This window comes from Pyrus communis, chromosome 6 (assembly GCF_041283825.1).
Source record: "Pyrus communis isolate YQ-2024b chromosome 6, ASM4128382v1, whole genome shotgun sequence".
NCBI classification, from domain to species: Eukaryota; Viridiplantae; Streptophyta; class Magnoliopsida; order Rosales; family Rosaceae; genus Pyrus; species Pyrus communis.
The window spans coordinates 10,569,055-10,589,166 of record NC_142570.1 but is presented as its reverse complement, the minus strand read 5'-3'; the positions used below and the strand labels follow the sequence as shown (position 1 = coordinate 10,589,166).

The 20,112-nt window shown below is 39.8% G+C and overlaps 2 protein-coding genes and 1 pseudogene across 2 annotated transcripts; 2 read left to right on the top strand and 1 right to left on the bottom strand.

Moving 5' to 3' along the window:
- Positions 1-4,221: 4,221 nt before the first annotated feature.
- LOC148696281 (signal peptide peptidase-like 2) lies at positions 4,222-10,271 on the top strand. The gene is made up of 7 exons (XM_088695173.1): positions 4,222-4,503; positions 5,300-5,392; positions 5,518-5,583; positions 5,932-6,005; positions 8,591-8,661; positions 9,742-9,825; positions 10,064-10,271. The coding sequence occupies exons 1-7, from the start codon at positions 4,222-4,224 to the stop codon at positions 10,180-10,182; spliced, it is 789 nt and encodes a 262-aa protein (XP_088551299.1). The 3' UTR covers positions 10,183-10,271.
- A 129-nt stretch (positions 10,272-10,400) lies between these two features.
- LOC137710064 (ribosome-inactivating protein bryodin II) lies at positions 10,401-11,510 on the bottom strand. Its single transcript, XM_068449020.2, has one exon. The coding sequence runs from the start codon at positions 11,424-11,426 to the stop codon at positions 10,584-10,586; it is 843 nt and encodes a 280-aa protein (XP_068305121.2). The 5' UTR covers positions 11,427-11,510; the 3' UTR covers positions 10,401-10,583.
- A 7,427-nt stretch (positions 11,511-18,937) lies between these two features.
- On the top strand, positions 18,938-19,879 carry LOC148696280 (uncharacterized; annotated as a pseudogene).
- The last annotated feature ends 233 nt before the right edge of the window (positions 19,880-20,112 follow it).

The window sequence follows — 20,112 nt, the reverse complement described above, 5'->3', positions numbered from 1 at the left end:
AGTAAGTTTTAGAGTTCAGTATTCTGACGGCCGAACCACATTCACCATCAAGACATACATCTCTTTTAAGTATTTGTGTTCATATAGTTTGGTACCGGTTCGGCGTGCTTATACTCTTACGAATATAATCACTGTAACTGAACCCAACATTGACGATTCGTGAACTTCGTAAGACTAGCAGCCTTGTCTTTAGGCACTGAAACCGGAAGGCCGAGACGTGTTCCTTCCTCGGCCATAATCGCAAGATTAAGAAGTCAACAGTGCACTCAAAGCAACATTAACACATTTTACTCCTCAGCCGAGCTCGACTGACGAGTTGGCATGCCCGCATAAACCAAAGGACGTAGTTAGCTCATTAGTTACTCGGCATGCGCACCATGTAGGCTTGGTAGTTTTTAGGCTCAATAATTCCATATAACCATAGTGAGGAGTATTGTAAGATGACACATGTACAACAAGTTCATAATTTTAAACCACTTAGACTTAGATAGGGTTTTTTTTTATTTTTTTTTAATTTCATTAAAAAAAAAAGAACTGCGTAGCCACCTAGCCCGCCTAGGTGGCCGCCTAGAACCCATCCGATTTTCCCACCGATTTGCAAGAAAAACGCCTCGGTTCACCACCGCCCAACGCCTAGGCCGTTTTTTAGAACATTGTTGAAAAGGTATGGGTGAAGTTTGAAAAATTCATACCATCCGTCACTAACAAAAACAAATAAACAACCAAACACCTTTTTGAATCAAAACTAAAAACATTTTGTTCTTGGCAAGAACATAACAAGAACAATGAAGAACATCCATGGAAACCCATAAGAGCTCTATGAACATTTTTCACCCAAAAACTCTCAAACTTAAGGGAAATAGCATATTAGCATACTAGGGTACTTAGGGGTTCCTAATGTCACTTTAAAACACTTTTAACAAGACAAATAAGAACCCAAAAAAATCCACCCAAGGATTTTGCCGAATTTCCCCATAAACATGGCACCAAATTTTAGCTCCAAAATTCATGCTCATATGAACTACATCTACAACATTTGAGATGGAAAATTTTCAAGCAAAATTTACATTCAAAGAAGCAAGAATAAAGCTTGTAACAATTACAACATTCAAATCAAAGACTATGAGCCACAAAGCCCAAAAGGATTCACCAACTACTAGACCTAAGCTCTTGATACCACTTGAAGGAAATATTTGTGAAAACAAGTTCATTTGAGCAACATCTACAACATGCAATTAACAATTAAAGGCAGAATCATGCTTGTATACACTCAAAAACAAAACTTGACCCATGAAATTCAAAGCCTAGTAGTTATGGTGAACCAAGACTTAACTAAAAAACAAAGTGAGTTGAGAAATCTTATACCTTTGTTGATTCCTCTTTGCATAAGTAAAGACTAATCACCCAAGAGATAGGGCCTTCGTTCCTTACTTCTTAGCTCCATGGATTTCTTGTATGAGGATCGTAGAATGGATTCTCCAAGTTCCCAAAATAGAGAACCTCTAAGTCTCCACACCAAGGAGAGCATTGATGAAGAGATGAGTGACCTAGAGGAAGGAAGATTGCTAGCTATGTTCCTATAGGGTGGCCGGCCTCTTAGAGAGAAAATAGAGCTTTGTGTTCTCATCTTTTCTCCAAAAGAAACCCTAAGGATGAAATGGCTATAAAGTTGTCTTTATACCACCTCACAATGGAGTGGCAAACATGCAATTAAGGCAAGTTCACTACTTCTCTCTATATGGCCGGCCATTGTAGGTTATTTGGGCTTTGAAGCCCTTTGTGTTTTCAAGTTGTCATACAACTTGAGTTAATGGGCTTGATTTTCAAATCTCATTGGGCCTTGCGGCCCAAAACTAACCCGAGGTCTATTACGAACTTATTCGTATGATATATTAACGTATTAATTAATCCTAGCCATAAATAATTAAACCATTTAATTATCCTTACTCATCTCCATTGTTTCTTCAATCTCTACCTCACTCGGTGTATGATCCATTAGGTTTCTTTTAGCGAGGCAGTGGGCGATTAGAACTCTTCAAATCGATTGTGAATTGAAACTTACTTTCAATTCTCCCTTTAGTGATTACTCACCTTTAGGGCTTCCACAAACCATGAGTGACACCTAGCAGTATATCATGGTTACCCACACTAATCAAAAGAGGTGGCGAACCTATTCAGTTTAGGATTACAATGCAACACGGTTTTTCTCTAATACAATATTCTTGACCACATTGTTTGGTTTGATAGTTTATTGATGTCTTTATCCAATGTGATTCATTTACTTATATGATTACCTTGAATGTGATTTGGAACGACTTCCTAAATCTTATTCATACTCTAGCCAGAGATTCTTAATCATATCATAGAGTATTCTCCTTTACATGGTTTGAAGGTTAAAGATCCCTTGTTGCACATTTACTTGCCTCCATGGCTAAGTGGCTTAACCCCAACTATGTCGTGGACACCCTCTGATGGAGTGACTTTGACATAGTCAAAGAGCAAGGACCTAACCACTAGACAACTATGATGTCTCAGGTCAAAGGACTACTTTGCATTATCCTAACCATGAGTTCTCATGTGACATCAGTATGAGAACTCTTTGTTGATCGTGTTTAGTGGACTCATTCTCTATTGAGCACCTACATGCTTGTCTTGGTGTCAGTCACACCAATGACTCGAGACCAGTTACTCTCCCTAAGAGAAGACATACCACGTACTAATCTTAATGGATTGTTAATGCCCAATGATCAGGAACGTTTAGGATATGTATATGAAAGAGAATGATCTCATTAATCTAACTTCTTTAGATCACATTCTCCCAATTGCATATTCCTTGGACTTATTGTTTAAGCATATAACATTTATATGAGATGGCTTAAAACAATAATATTTGCCCTTTATATTAAACTATATTAGTTTAACATGTGAAATGTCTGTAAAGTATCATCATATGATTGGTTTTAGGGCACATTTCCAACATGGACCTCACGCCGTCCCTCTCCCTTCACCACTGCTTACTTGTTCCACCATTGTTTTATCATTTATTATCTATCCCTCAAGTTATTGAGCAATTGGATTATGTTGTACTTATATATCCATTTATTTATTTATTTATATTTATTTTCTACTTTAGGATATTTAGACCAAAGAGATAATCGGGTGTGGCACTAAGAAATAGGGGTTATATGTGGATGACGTCGTTCCTAGTAGGGCTAATGCAATTCAAGCATCCCATACTAGTAATCTGTAAGAAGTTTGGTTATTGCATCGTCGATTAGAACATGCTTTGTTTGATTATTTAAGGAGTATGTTGCCTAGTTTATTTCGTGAAATAAAAGAATAAGACTTACATTGTGAAGTATTTATTCTTGCAAAGAACCATCATGCTTCGTTTTCTTCTAGTATGAATAAAAGATTGTTTTCATTTGATCTTGTGCATTCAGATGTCTGTGGACCTTCGCCTGTTACTACCGTTTCAGGGGTTAAGTGGTTTGTAATGTTTGTGGATGATTGCACTCGTATGATATGGATATTTATGTTGAAAAATAAAAGTGAAGTGAGTATGATTATTCAGTCTTTCTCCCAGTTAGTTGCTAAACAATATTCCTCCGTTATAGCGGTTCTCTGCTATGATTACAGAGGTGAATACGTTAATCATGAGCTATCTTCTTTTTTCCGTGATTAAGGAATTCTCCATGAGACAATGTGTCCTTATAACCCATAACAAAATGGGGTTGCTGAGAGAAAAAATGGTCATATTTTGGAACCGCTCGTGCATTGGTTATTGATGCGTTAGTACCTAAACATTTTTGGCCTAAAGCCATCACATATGCGTTGTATGTAATCAATTGAATGCGATCTCGGGTTGTTGACTTCCATACCCCGCTTCAAGTATTAACGGAACATGTTCCTGTCGTACCCACTAATACTCTTACTCCTCAAGTGTTTTGGTGTGTTGCTTATGTCCATATTCACAAGATTCATTGTAGTAAACTAGTTCCCTGTGCTCTTCGGTGTGTATTCGTTGGGTATGTATCCCAACAAAAAGGTTATAAATTCTACCACCCTGAAACCAGACACATGCAAGTGATAATGGATGTTACTTTTTCTGAATCATAATATTTTTATACTCTGATGTCATCACCTTTAGATCACAAGGAGGAGAATGCTAGTATTTGTGATCTTGATGGTGATTTTGGGTGGTTGGATGTATAAGAAGACATGATAAGTGCTTCAAGGGGAGTGAACCGTGATAACCCCGTGCAAACTGGTGTAGCAATGCCTCGGTCCATCCCTGCTGAGACTGCTGCAGTTCTTCGGTTACCGTCTACCGAGAATAGTACAGCGTGTCAGCAAGGCCTTGTCGAGGAAGAGCATTGGGATTCAGCCAGCTTCTGCCGAAGAAGAAACAACTCCACAACAGGTTGTTGCCGAGCCTGCTTCCCTTTTCTCTCTAGCTCAATCGTGCCATTGTCTAATACATTTTGTTTGAATATCCCTAAGGTAAGTACCATTGATGCTTATGTAACTAATGATGTTATAAATACGTACAAGTTGCCACCATGGCAAAACTGTGGTGTAGCTCCTGACAGGTTTCGCGAAGGAAAAGTGAGGTATCTAATAGCCAACTATGTGTCATGTAAAAATCTTTCACCAGAATGCCAAGCTTGGGTGAATAACGTGGAGTAAATTCAAATACCAACTCGAGTGGAGAATGCTTTGAAGGATCGAAAATGGGCTGAGGCAATGGATGAAGAGATGATGGCACTACAGAAAAATAATACATAGGAAGTAATGGAACTATCAAAGGGATAAAACACCAGTTGGACGTGCCGATGGGTTTTTACTGTTAAATACAAGGATGATGGATCACTAGACAGATAAAAACATAGTAAGCAATTCGTTTTCCAAACACTCTAAATCATTGCTCATTTGTGGAACTAATTGACTGTAATTATGGGGTTGTAGCATTTAAAGTACAAGGTGTCCACGTGTGCAGTTAAATATCTCTGCGTGTGAAAATTTCTACTGGAATTTGATCGACTTCAAGTATTTACACGTATTCTTCTTTTTGATTTGCCATGGTGTCTTTACTTTATTAAATCAGAAATTTTAGATGTGTGTATTTCTTCCTTAACATTATCTAGTCATTCTAAAAGTTGATATAAAAACACTTGTCTTTTGACATTGGATGATAGCTGTTCATCTCAAAAGCTTTAATGAGAAGATATCGGATGGTATATACTATATATATGCGTAAGCGTTCCTAGAAACTGATGAGAGGTGGTTGTTTAATTAGGTGGGTACGGTTCTCCTCATTTGTGCCTTCTTGTATGACATTTTTTGGGTGTTTGTTTCTAAGAAGAAGTTCCATGAAAGCATGATGATTATGGTAAGTGATCCATACATGTTTCTCTACTTGCTTCATTTAAGGCCCCTATGATATAAACATTTCATTTTTGAAGGATTTGAAATGCCTGAGAGTCATTTTAACGACTTGGCGTCTCCCTTTTACAGGTAGCTCGTGGTGACAAAAGTGGAGATGATGGTATTCCAATGCTACCAAAGATCCCACGCATGTTCGTATTGAATTTTGAAGGTGTATTTTCTATATTAAACAATGTACAAAGATAACTCATATATATGAGCGTAGGAAGAAGAGAAAAAACAAGGAATGAGAAACACACTTCCTTTCTTGATTTACGCCTAATCAACTAACAACTAAAGCAGGATCAGCAATCCCTTGAATTAGTGACAATGACAGCCATACTCAAGTTGTTAGACGACACCCCATGCACACACCCATGCTACCTACTAGCTAGGGTAAATGACAACACCCCATGCACACACCTATGTTACCTACCAGCTAGGGTAAATGACAGAAAGTAGATCTTCTTCCGGATCTTCCCGATCTTCTTCTAATAGTTCAAGCCATGGGGTGGTTTCAGCATCATAGGATTTGGTGACATCCTATTACCAGGTCTGCTTGTAGCATTCTCGCTCAGGTTTAATCTCTACATCCTATCCTCAATTGCAAAAAGACTGTTATCAGCATTTCTCCATGTGTCAAATCTTGGCGCTATTTGTGACATCCCACATCGCCCAGGGGAGTGATCCTTAAATGTATATTCTCATCCCTACTTAGCACGAGGCCTTTTGGGAGCTCACTGGCTTCGGGTTCCGTAGGAACTCCGAAGTTAAGCGAGAAGAGGGCTAGAGCAATCCCATGATGGGTGACCCACTGGGAAGTTGCTCGTGAGTTCCCAAAAACAAAACCGTGAGGGAATGGTAAGCCCAAAGCGGACAATATCGTGCTACGGTGGTGGAGCGGGCCCGGGAAGTGATCCGCCCCGGGCCGGGATGTGACAAATTTGGTATCAGAGCCAGACTCACGGTCGTGGTGTGCCGACGAGGACGTCGGGCTCCCTAAGGGGGGTGGATTGTTGTATCCCACATCGCCCGTGAGGGCGTGGTCTTTGGGCCTTATATATCCATGCCCAGAGCTTTAACTTCAGAAAGGCCTTTTGTGGACTACGGTCCACAAGAACAAAACCGTGCGGTAGCTGGGTGGCTGCGACATAGTCCAGGCCCAGAATGCCAAAGCGGACAATATCCGAGAGGTTGGAGTCTGGGATGTGACAATTTGGTATCAGAGCCAGACTCACGGTCGTGGTGTGCCGACGAGGACGTCGGGCTCCTTAAGGGGGGTGGATTGTTGTATCCCACATCGCCCGTGAGGGCGTGGTCTTTGGGCCTTATATATCCATGCCTAGAGCTTTAACTTCAGAGAGGCCTTTTGTAGACTACGGTCCACAAGAACAAAACCGTGCTGTAGCTGGGTGGCTGCGACATAGTCCAGGCCCAGAATGCCAAAGCGGACAATATCCGAGAGGTTGGAGTCTGGGATGTGACAATTTGTTGTATCCCACATCGCCCGTGAGGGCGTGGTCTTTGGGCCTTATATATCCATGCCCAGAGCTTTAACTTCAGAGAGGTCTTTTGTGGACTACGGTCCACAAGAACAAAACCGTGCGGTAGCTGGGTGGCTGCGACATAGTCCAGGCCCAGAATGCCAAAGCGGACAATATCCGAGAGGTTGGAGTCTGGGATGTGACAAATTGGTATCAGAGCCTAACCCTGGCCGCATGTGTGCCGACGAGGACGTCGGGCCCCTAAGAGGGGTGGATTGTGACATCCCACATCGCCCAGGGGGTGATCCTTAAATGTATATTCCCATCTCTACCTAGCACGAGGCCTTTTGGGAGCTCACTGGCTTTGGGTTCCGTAGGAACTCCGAAGTTAAGCGAGAAGGGGGCTAGAGCAATCCCATGATGGGTGACCCACTGGGAAGTTGCTCGTGAGTTCCCAAAAACAAAACCGTGAGGGAATGGTAAGCCCAAAGCGGACAATATCGTGCTACGGTAGTGGAGCGGGCCCGGGAAGTGATCCGCCCCGGGCCGGGATGTGACACTATTTATATGCAGTGGAATAGATAAATTTTAGACTATTAGGGTGTGTTTGATTGCCCTCCTTAGCTCTCACTGGACTGCATAGGATTACCTTTTAGTCTAATCCCGTGTTTGTTTACAGAAGGGCCTAACTTTAGTGGGACTCGCCCGGACTAAATTGGACTAAACACTTCGCTAAAGGGGTTTAGCCAGACCCCTCGAAATCGGGCCAACTGCTAAGACCTTAGCTTCCCCCTCCCGCTTCGCACATCCATCTACTTCGTCCTCACTTCACAGAACCATCTTCAAGACAAGATCCGGCAAAACAGAAACAAAATAGAAGAAAATTTTGCAAACGTTCCATTTTCAAAACCACATACAACACCCAAAATCTTAGAAAACCTAAAAAAAAAAAAAAAAAAAAAATCTAAAAGTGAGAGGAGCTTGAAATTTTCAATCACACAACACCAAGAAAACCAAAAACCCAAAAAATTTGCAGTGAGGTGAGCTTGAATTTTTCAATCACAGCACCTAGAAAACCAAAAACTCAGAAAACACAAACCAGATCCAACCCCCATCTTCTACCTTCGGGCCAATAGCATATGCAACCCGCTCCCAACTCCTAAATTTTCAATCTCTTTCTTGCTTTGTCGTTTGATTGTGAAGATTTGCAGTCGATTATGAAGTAGAGAACAAAAGGAAGAAAATGGGGTGATGAACCAAGAACAAAAGAAGAAGATGGAGATGAAGAGGGAGAGGAACGAAGGAAAAAAAGGGAGAGGGACGAAGAAAAATTAGGAAGAAAATAGAGGGAGAGGGGCGGAGAAAATTAAGGAAGAAAGAGGTGATGAACGGAACACAATTGGGAATGGAAGAAGGTTTCTAGAATGAGAAAATAGACAGAAGTAATAATAAAATATTACTAAATATTTATTAAATAAAGTAAAATATTAATAAATATGAATTAAATAATATAATATTGGAATTTGTTATTAGTCTGTTCCTTAGTCATGATACTACACCAAACGCTTCACTGAGCTAGTCCAGTTTAGTCTAGTTTAAGCCAGTCCAACTTAGTCCTTGCATCTAGTTCAGTTCGAGATAGTCCGGTGCAACAAACGCATCCTTAATGGTTTTTCCAGTTATGATTGGTTGGCAAATAAGACTCTCCGTGCTGGATACTTCATTTGGGCAATGATTGCTTATGGATTAGGTAAACATATCATAAAAAGAGCATTTTTCGCCAGCTACTCTTAGGGGGCGTTTGTTGCACCGGACTATCTCGGACTGGATTAGCTTCAAGGACTAAGCTAGACTGCCTTAGACTAGACTAAACTGGACTAACTTAGTGAAGCGTTTGGTGCAGTATTGGACTAAGAAGCTGGATAATAACAAATTCTAATATTATATTATTTAATATATAAATTATTAATATTTTATTATGATCTTATCTTTTTCTTCATCTTTTCCTACCATTTCCGTCCCACTCTTTTCCTCTTCTCTCATCGTCCCACCCTCTCCCTCTTTTTTTCCTCTTAGACCTCTCAATTCATGTCTCTTTCTCATTCCTGGTCAAACTCCTTATTGATTCCAGTGTCTATTTCTTTGTCCTCCCTCCCTCTCTAGCTATGTGTTGTTCGAATGGAACCTCACGGCTCCAATTTTCCCGACGAGTTGCAGGTTTCCCAATGTGTTTTCCGGCCAACCCTTGTTAAATTGGATGAAGTTAGCACCGCCAAAAAATTCATCACCATCCCTAGACCGAGATCTTAGCTTTGAATGCTCAAATCTGTCATGGATTTGAAGAAGCCCAAACAGGCCGAGACTTCCAAGCCATTTTCCGGCCACATCCGACCACATTTTGGCCTCTATTCAGGTAAAATCGTAATCTTGTCACTCCCAGCTTCAATTTGGTATATTTTATATGAAAGTTGGTTGTGAAATGGATTTGAAAGGGAGTCGGAAAGTTAATGATTGATCTAGGTGACCGGAGATGACGAGGAGTCTGTCGGGAGTGGTTGTTGAGCATGACGAGGACGAGAAAGAGAGGATAGTCTTAGCTAGTCCCATGGTTATTGGGGGGTCTCGCTAAGACCTCTTAGTGAAGGGTTTTGTCCATGCTAGTCCCCTTTAGTCTCATTAAAGTTAGTCCCAGCATGGAACAAACACAGTATTGGACTAATACCTAGTCCAGTCCAGTCCAGTCCAACTTAGTGAGGGCAAACAAACGCCCCCTTAAGGTTTCAGATGTGTTTCCCGGAAGAAAAACAGGATGTTTCACATTCTTTGGCAGGTCTTCTCATCATTTATGTGGCATTAAACTTGATGGATGGGCATGGCCAACCAGCACTTCTTTACATCGTTCCATTTACACTTGGTAAATCCCTTTCTTTCTCGTTCACCATAAACTCGTTCACCATAAACATAGTCCAATGTCACTCTGCCATTTTAAGTTTATAAACACATGAATAAAGCCCAAGGGCATCACACGTGCGATAAGTGTTGTGTTATCAAGTGATCAAGAACCAGTCAGGATACTCTATTTTCGTATAATATCAGGATGCTAGATGGTGCGGTTTTAAGTTAAACTGATCAAAATTTACACTCCAATGCAGGCACTTTGCTGACATTAGGTAAGAAAAGAGGTGACTTACAGATTCTGTGGTCTAGAGGAGAACCAGAATGGCCCTGTCCTCATATCGAGCTTGAAGGCAGTCACGAAGTTAACGAATAAAAGTAAGTAATTAGAAACCATTTTCTTGTATGATATTTTAGTGTTGGCATTGTATAATTACTAGAAATCTGGTAAAGATCCGACAAGAGCTTCGCTTAATTTGGTAATCTTGTTAGTAGGTTTATTGCTCTTTAAATTGAACGAGGGCGCTCTCTTAATTCTAATCACGTTCATTTGGCATCGTCGGTTGTCAACATGATGAATGGTAAAGCTAGATGGATAGCAATTTTGCAGAGTTTTATTGATATAAGCAAGAACATATAGAAACTTCGAAATCATATGCACTTCAACCAAGCATCAACAGAGGTGCAAAAGACATAAAGGGTACAAACGACGATAAGTATTAGAATTCATCATGACCGTGACGTCCAGTGGTCTCACTGCAGGTTAAGGGTTTGCACCTATCTCGCGTAGAGGAGCATCGCGATGCCCCGCCGCTGAACCATGTCTGCTTCAACACTGTCAACTATGAAGGGACGATTGTTGACAGTCGTGAGCTGAATAGGCCTATTGAAGCGTTTTCCATTGGCCGGTACCTTCTGGATCTGCTCCGAGAGAGCAGACCAATTGGTTTCCAGGCTCCGCATCGCAGGGTCTGGTATATAAGGAGGGTTGTCTATCCCCATTCTAGTGCCGACTTGACTCTCAATGTACCGGAACCTTGCCGCTTCCGAGACCATCTGAATGATAACAATAAACGCTGCCGCTTGGTCGGAGTGGGATGCCGCATAGTGCAACTTACTGATGGCGTTATCGAGTTCATTGCGTCCCAGAGGGATTTGCTCAAGCATAGGTATATCCTCATGTATACGTGACCCTGGGTTACGGGCACCTGATGCACTCGGTTGTGCTGTACGTCGTGCATATGCTCCAAGCGCGGGGTAGTCTCCGGTGAAGGGCAGCATAGTCCGCGTGGACTGCGCGGCGCCGGGGGCAGTGGGGAATAATATGTGCGTTGGAGCCGGATTTTCAGCGTTATTTGCAAGTATGTAGGATTTATTACCAGAACGATATCCCACCACATAAACGTTTACCACATCGATCGCGACCCTGATGGTGTCGCCGTTATAGTTGGTGAGATCAACGTAAAGAAAGCGCTGCGCGTCTGGCACGTCTTCTCTTCGGGGCAGCACCGGTATACCATGTGATGTTGGTCGTCCGGCTGTGAGTCGGGCTCGTAGTGCTTCGATGAATGCTGTGTATGTCTTAGGGGTTGCATTCAAAAGAGAGAGGGCAAGTGCCATATTAAAGCAAAAACAAGGAAAATTGTATCAAAAACTATCCTCGTTCTATTTGAGGGATTTGTGTTATTTGATGAGATGCGTTGATATATATATGTGTGTGTGTCTGTGTGAATCAGGTTTGTAGCTCAGCACGCAAAATATCCCAATTACAAAATATCTTTCGAACACGCAACCTTGGCTGACAGCACTATTTTGACAGAGGATTCTTTAATTAAAAAAATCTATTCCAATCCCTTTTTTGTTTTTTTTTTTTTTTTTTCCCTCCTAAAAAAGACTTTATTAAGTTCTAATTGAAATGTTTAGATCGTCAACTAAGACGTTGAAATAGATCTCGAAACTAATACAATCCCATCTAAAAGAACTTCTAATTTTTTGAATAAACACTGCGCAGAATGTTGCTTTCTTGACGAACAAATTCGAACGAAACAGACCCCACATCATTTGTAATAGCCCAAATCTCATGCACTGTGCTTTCCACCTCCGCATCAACACCGAACTCCTTCCTTACGATCCTAATAAATTCACGAGAAATTTTTAGGTGTTCCGGGTACACCAAAAAATTTTGGTGTACCCTCACTCATAATGGTGGACCCTATCCTTACTTATTTTTCAATAAAAAAATAAAATCAAATTCTAATGAGTGAGGGTACACCAAAATACCCGGAACACCTAAAAATTTCTCTAAATTCACGAGCATCAGACTCTATGATAATGATTGACAAACCATGTCTGCTGCACTCCTCCTATCCTTTACTTCTAGAATAAAATCATGTATAAGATCAAAAACTAACTCTAGTCTTTGGCTTTTAATTGTAATTTTTTAATATTAATTAGGCTTAGAATAATTATTGAGTTTTTTTTATGTAAGTTATATATTGATTCTCATAGACAATAAAAATGTTATTTATCACTGATAAGTGTTTATAAGTTCCCATAATAAAACAAGTCATATACTTTTACCTATTTTTTCTTGTGCGTAAATTTCTCTGTATCTGTATTTGCATATTATGTACTTATGATGTTTAGATATTGAGTTAAATACCAATACATTCGTAAAAGTTATATACTGATACATTCGTATTGAAACTTATATACCGATACATTCATACTGAAGTTTGTGTAACATTACATTCATAAGGAAGCTTATGGACTGATACTTTTTAACCTATGAGCTTTTTATAAATTGTTTTTTATTTGTTGTTAAGTTTTTATGTATAAAAATTTAATGAATTTGTTTTTATCCATTAATATGATTGGAGCACAAAAAAGTAGCTTACTTTGTATGAATATATAATTTCTGATGGTAAGTTTATAAATATTGAATGTGCTATAAATATCTAAATATGATAAGTTTTGAACAAAGGACTTGAATTTGATTTAGAAAATCTTATTATTTTACATTACATTAAAAAAGACAAAAATATTTGAATTTGACACGTCTCGTTAGTTTTATCCAAATGAGACCTAGCTGAATTGGTCTCCCTTTGGGGTTGGGATAAGTTCAACTCCGAAATCCTTTAATTTTTATGGCAGACCAAATGATTATCCACCGCACATGTGCATGGAAACACATATACATCTTCAGAACCGTTGGATTCTCTTTGAAAACAATATATGCTTAACAAATTTCAAAAAGTAGCAGCAGACACGGATGTATACCGTTTCTTAACACGTTCCGAGGGGAGAGATTAATGCTTGGTTGGTCAGGTCTATATCCTTTCTTTATCGTTACTATCTCTATCGGCTTCAAACTACTAATCCCTTTCTTGACTTGACCTGCGGTGCATTGTACCTAATACCATTTTAAAAGAATATCATCTTCGCTAATTCTATCAATGCATTTGGTCTGCATTTATCAGGAATATCTTCTAAATACACTGTTTGGAAAAGTAGTTTAGGCGCTAAGCGGAGGGTGGGTGGGCATTCCGATTAGGACTTCGACATTTAAAAAAGGAAAATTAACGAAAAGTTCAAAAAAAATTTTAATGAAAAATGACAAACAAAGTTGTAGTGAATAGTACCAGGAAAAAGTAAAAATGTGGTTTTTCGTTAAAAGTTAACAGTGCCGAGAGTATTTCGTTAAAATTCCTTATCGATGAAGTCTCTAGGAAGCAATTAGGCGTATTTATTTATTCTTAGGTTAAAGGGTTTAAAAATGTAAAATAACTTTGGAGTTTTGTTTCTTGCATAATAACTCACAATACATGTTCATTATTGTTTCAATTGTTTAGATTTGTAAAGTGCCAGTAACAATTTCTTATGTATATATTTGAAGTATAAACTTTCTAAGTAATCACCTATTTATATTTTTTTATTGTTATATAATAAGTTTAGGGGTGTCTTACTTCATAGGCACCATCTTAATTTGCGACCGTCAGATCAACTAAATTAAAGAAGATCAAATAATCTCTATTAATGAATGAAACTCTCTTTGTCAACCAAAAGATGATGAAAAAACAATTTAATCTTCTATCACACAAAAAAATTGATGGGCAATAATGTAATTTCACAGGTCCAAATTTTACTGTTTTTTATTGAAATCTCACCTACAACTGATGTTAAAATATCTCTAATATTTATAATTAAAAAAAAAAAAAAAAAAAAACCTCCCACTCCCTCCTTACTCTCTCTCTCTCTCTCTCTCTCCAAATTTTACTGTTTTTTATTGAAGCCTCACCTACAGGTGATGTTAAAATATCTCTAATATTTATAATTAGAAAAAAAAAAAAAAAAAAAAAAAAAAAAAAAAAAAAAAAACCTCCCACTCCCTCCATGTTCTCTCTCTCACTCTCTCTCTCTCCCTCCCTCCCTCCCTCCTTCTCATTTTCTAAAAAAATGTGTTCATACACACATTTTCTTGAAGTACATCAGCAGTTAAAGGTGAGTACTCGAGAATGATGCTAAGTAAGCAATCAGGGAAGGGGTTCCTGACTAGAAGCTTAATTCCAAGTGCCGATTGATTGCTCTCATTCTCATTGTCCTGTAGGTAAGAATAAGGACAAAGAAAATGAGAGAGAGAAAGCATGATATGAGATACTTTTACTTTTGAAGAAGCAGTGGTGATTTGATGGTGTTGCACGGCGAAGCTTTGCTCTTTGGCAACAGTGCCAGTGAAAGATTGTTGAGGCTTCTCAAGCTCTTTAATTAGAGCAATAATGTCAAGCTTGGATTTGACTTAAACTCCTCTGTTTGGGTTATGTGGTTCTGCAGGGGAGGGCATCATGCTATAGTGACCTATTCTAGCTCATCATTGATCATTCTGCTTCAATCTTTTGCATAGCAGAAGTGGTGCACAACCTTTGTATTTGAATGGTCCTTCAGAGCATCACTTCTTAGTGACTCATTCATGCTTGGTAGCTTCTGTGTAAAGAGCCAATATCATATCAACTGTTCTGAGGTATTTGCTGAGGAAATTTGAGACCTAATAACAGTTGATGATGAGTACTTGAGAACAACGTAAGGTAAGCAACCAGGCAATGGTTCTGAGCAATTAGTTTCAGATCAGAAGTTTGATTTCAGGTTCTGACTGATTGTTTTCTTTTTCCTTGTCCTGCAGGCAAGAGCAAGGGCAGAGGAAAAAACATGGAAAAAACTTGATATGAGATACCTTTGCTTTCGACCCTGATGATATGAGATACATTTGCTTTTGAAGAAGTAACGAATGAATCAACACATGTATTTGTTGAGCTTGTCTCCACATACTTCAATGTATCATTTTCACTTGCCTCATCTGTTCTTCAGGCAAATATGGTATCTTATTTGGAAATACATCAACAGTTGAAGATGAGTACTTGAGAGCAATGATGGGTAAGCAATCAGGGAAAAAGGTTCCAGGCAATCGATTCCAAATTGGAAGGTTGATTCCAAGTACCAACTGATTGCTTTCTTTCTCCTTGTCCTGCAAGGAAAAACAAGAATAAAGAAAAGGACAAGGAGAAAGCATACTATGAGATACTCTTGCTTTGATACTCTTGCTTTCGACCCTGATGATATGAGATACTTTTTCTCTGGTGTGACTTGGTTGAAGATGTGTTTTCAGGGAGGAAGAAAACTGAGTATGTTGAGAGGTTTGGTTGCAGATGTATTCTTGGCAAGGAAGAAAAGTCAAGCATTTTAGATGTGTGTCTTGCCATGGAGGATGAAGGTCAACCTATGTAGGGATTTCCCAATAGCTAGTAGTGGTGCGGATACGACCTTGTCATCCATGCTTGTCGACAAAAGTATGGTAGTTAGAATAGTGAACTTCACGTGTTTTCAACTTTGTCAGAGATCTTTGACAAAGTTGCACGTGTTATCTGACAAGTGGAGGTCGCATCTGAAAAGTGTTGACAGACTTTATGCAGGACAATCTGGCTTTTGAATTTCGGAGAGTGGTCTCTTCAATTTTTTGAACAGGTGGATATGTTGCCTTTCCTTTTAAAGAGGTGTCAATCGTATTCAAAATGCACACTTTGAAGATTGCCCACCAGTGAAAATTGTCTCTGCTGTATTTTTGAGATTTTACTCCATCCCACCTTTTGTTTTTATCATTTCTGAAAATGGCTTACCCATGTAACATTAGCTTAGATTTGATTCTTAAAAGTGATACAGACGAGCCGTATCAGGATAATATATAGCACCGGTCTTTCTTATCTTCTAATGGCCCTTTTACGGTTGAAAATTTTGTGATGAGGGATGAAATAACGGCTACAGTAGTAGCTAAGAACTTCCTAACTCCTAGAGATAATAGGCTTCTTTCAAGACGGTCTATAAGTTGGTCGTTCAAGACTCATTGGCTCTCAGTGTTCAATGTGCGGGCTCTGTGTCTAATATAAACCAACCCCTACTTGCTCGAACTCACCAAGTTAAATCATTGACGGCCGAGGTGGCAAACCTTAAACGAAATATCAAACGTCTCAAGCGCGAGAATACAGAGTTGCACATGCTTGCAAATAATTATTCAACGAGCATGAAGAGAAAGCTTGATTAGATGCAGGAATCTGAAGGTCGGATTCAAAGTGACCATCAGAGGTTTATGGCTTTCTTCCAAAGGCACCTTTTGCCTTTGCCATCTGGAGTTCGACCAAGTATTGAGGCTCCGAATAATCTATCTTCAATGCCTCCCCCTTTTGGGGTTCCGCCGAGTAGTGGGGCTTCACATGAGCACCTTTGTGAATGCTCCCTTTTTTTATTAATTTTTTTTATTTAGGTTGTATTTGTAATTTCTCGAAGATATCAATAGACATGCTTTATTTCATTCAATGTATTATGCTAAATACAAATAAAGCATATGTCTCACTAAGATGTGTTACTTCCCCTTTTTTGTTTTTTTTTTTTTTTAAATCATATTTTCAAAATGGTGTCGTGCACCATCCCATCACCTTTTTTTTTTTTTAGACGATGCCTGATGCACCATCCTCCCCTTACTTTCTACTCTTCAATTATTCTGTCGCCACCACCCTTTTTTCTTTTCCCTTTTAACTTGCTTATAGTAGCATGCATCTGTGAGTAGTGACTTGAAGATGGCACAATTGGGTTCCTTAGTGGGCTTCCTCGCTGTACTGCATTCTCCACAGGCAGACCATTTTCATTTGCTTCTCTAGAGACCATTATTTGCATAGTCACTGCACCAATATTTTTTTTTTATGATATATATATATATATGTGTGTGTGTGTGTGTGTGTGTGTGTGTGTGTGTGTGTGTGTGTGTGTGCTGCATAGGATGAAAGACGGCCACCTGCAGCTGGAGAGGAGAAGCTTGTAGAGGGCATGACAGCTTGGGTGAAGAGGAGTGCCACGGTAGCTTGAGTTAGTGCAGAGCAACAGAGGCAAGTAGATGTGAGTTGACAAACTTTGGTTTTGTTAATCACATTCAAAGGCAAAAACCATGGCTGAGGTGCAGAAGCAACTGGAGCTTGAGGCAGAGTGTAAGTCGTTTGACAGCGATCATTGAAGCTCTTCGCTGATTTTGATCATGATGGCCAAAATGACGAGCGCCAGGTTGTGCAAGGCGTCGAGCTTCACAAATGGCTAGTGGTTTGACAACAATCACTGAAGTTCTTCACCGATTTTGATCCTGGTGGCCAGAATGACGAGCCTGAGGTTGTTGGCAGTTGTTATAGCTAAAGAACAAGACCTTTTAGATCGAGTGCAGAAGCTAAAAGATGCTGTTGTTGCTGCCATTTTAGAGAAAAAGATGACGAGATGCCGCTGTGCCATGCAGAGGAGAAGGCGAAGCAGCTGCAATCTAGGACTAAGCGGAAGCACGAGGAGAAAATGCCACTGTCCACCTACAGAGCCATCAGTTTCTCGGCCCTCATAGAGTCATCATCCAATCGACGACGGCGGAAGATCGATCTATACCGGTCCTTGTCATCTATATCACAAAACACAACCAAAAACTCGAAGAAGGGACTCGAAGGGTCTAAGTAAAGTATTGTGAGTGTCGTAGAGTTTTCGTTACGATGGACATCTTTGTTGACTGAAATGCTAAAGTAATTCTACAGGATGCTCAAGTAAGTTCAGGTGACTTTATTGTGTTGTTTAGAATAATTGAATTGTATGGCATGCTTATATTCATATAGTTAGCTCATCATTGCTCCACCCCGATGTTAGTGTTCCTGCCCCGGCCCAAGGCCAGTCCTTCACATGATTGTTCACTTAACGCACCACACTCTCGCCTTGGATCCAAGTTAGGTGCTAGCATACTCTAATTATGCCATTCCGACTCGAAGTTGACCTTCGCATAGCGTTGGCCTTCACATGGTTGTAGCACTAGAGTGTACATTATTACACTTAGCCTGTCATACAGGTCACATTAGGCGACTCTTACTCATGTGCTACTATAGATTAATGAGCCATATGTGCAGTCGTACAGGTCACATTAGGTGACTCCGATTTGCGTTCTAGTATAGATTGTTGAGCACATGATTATATTCATATTTTCGTTGTGATATTCTGCTGTGACATATTTCTGGATTTTTTGTTGGCATGCATTTGATTTCATACTTATACGTAGTATGATTTTCGGGAAACTATACTTGTTTTACAACAAGGGGTTAGTATGTTCAGAAAACAAATGAATTTTTGAAATCTTTATTTTTTGTGCCCACTCACCCTTCTGTTTTTCACCCCTCCAGGTCCGAGATAGCTAATTTTTCTTGGTGAAGTATGAGGAAAAGCTGGTGTTCTGACATACTCTAATTAAAAGTAGGAACTGTTCCCGGTTGTGTGCTAAACACTCATTTAGTTTCAACTGTTAATATCTATGCTCTGAACATTTGTAGTTTATGGGTTGTACCCACTACTGCGCATTGACTTTAGTAGTTTAAATAAGTTTTAGTTTCGGATTTAATTTATCCACATTTTTACATCATTTACACCTTTGGTTACATCACCTTCAGGTGACGGCCAGCATGCCTCAATTCCAGTCGTGGTGTACTAGTTTGGTATCAGAGCATAGGTTTAGGTAGTCCTACATTCCTCTTATGTGTTATAGGTCCTAATAATTTTTAATCTCTTATGTCAGAATCATGCCACCTCGTAGAGAGCCATGTGCCCCTTCTAAGGCTAATTTTCCCAATTTTGGATAACTTGGTGAAGCTATTGCTAGTGCTATTTAGTCCTCACTTCGTCATCCTCAAATGACTACTTTGGAGACAGTGTCCTATCTACAGATCAATAATTTCTTTGGTAATGAAGGACCGGAGAAATTTGAGTTTTGGCTCAATCATATTGAGAAAACTTTTCGAGTTATGCAGCGACAAGGAAATCTTCTAGAAGAAAGATGGGTCGAGACAACAACTTGGTTCTTACGTCTAGAGGCTGCATCATGGTGGACTTAAGAATCACGCCCATTGTCAGTTCAAGATGCCTCAAATTGGGAGATTTTCAAACATCTATTTCAGGTTAGATTTATACCTCCGGAGTATTTGGATCATAAGAGGGATGAATTCTCAGAACTGAGGCAAGGTAAAATGTCAGCCACAGAATACCACCGGAAGTTTACAGATTTATTCCTTTATTGTCCCAAGATCGCTGAGAATCCCAATGAGATGCTTCGTAATTTTAAGAAAGGGACTCGCAAGTGGTTGCATTCTATGGCGACTTCGACTCCCTATTTTACCTATTAAGAATTCTTTGAGGTTTTACTTTGGATTGAAGATTTGAAGAATGCTTTTCATGATGATGATGATGAGGAAGATAACAGTAAAGCTCGAAGGATTAACAGAGGGCAGTTTTCTTATGGCCCTAGAAAGATTCAGAATTTCAAGCGAAGCAGTAATAGTTCTGGATCATTGAGCAATGGTTCGAATTCCAATACACCACGAAGGGGCGGCAATGCCACAGGTGGTTCCCACTTCCAAAATCAGAGGAATCCTGGAAATTCTGGTGCTCTGTTCTGTCGCAGATGCAGTAACCATCATTTCAGTGAGTGTAGGCAAGGAGGTAATGGATGCTTCACATTTGGATAAATAGGGTATAGAGCTAATAACTACCCCCAGAATTAGAAACCTCAGCCTCATACTCTACCCCCTGTAGTTCATCTACAGCAGATTCAATGACCTAGTGCATACACGCCGACAGGATATGATGGTGCTTACTACTCTCAGGGTGACATAGCTCAGTATCCAGGATAAGCCTACAAGTACCCATCAGTTCCTTACTACCAGGGTGGTTATCCATAGTACCAGGGGCTATACGCCAT

Bases quoted from the DNA above. Each gene is read 5' to 3' on its own strand.
- LOC148696281 (XM_088695173.1), top strand. From the start codon at position 4,222: ATGATAAGTGCTTCAAGGGGAGTGAACCGTGATAACCCCGTGCAAACT. The intron at 5,584-5,931 runs GTATTGAATTTT...TAATAGTTCAAG, and splicing joins CAAAGATCCCACGCATGTTC to CCATGGGGTGGTTTCAGCAT. The intron at 9,826-10,063 runs GTAAATCCCTTT...ACTCCAATGCAG, and splicing joins CATCGTTCCATTTACACTTG to GCACTTTGCTGACATTAGGT.
- LOC137710064 (XM_068449020.2), bottom strand. From the start codon at position 11,426: ATGGCACTTGCCCTCTCTCTTTTGAATGCAACCCCTAAGACATACACA.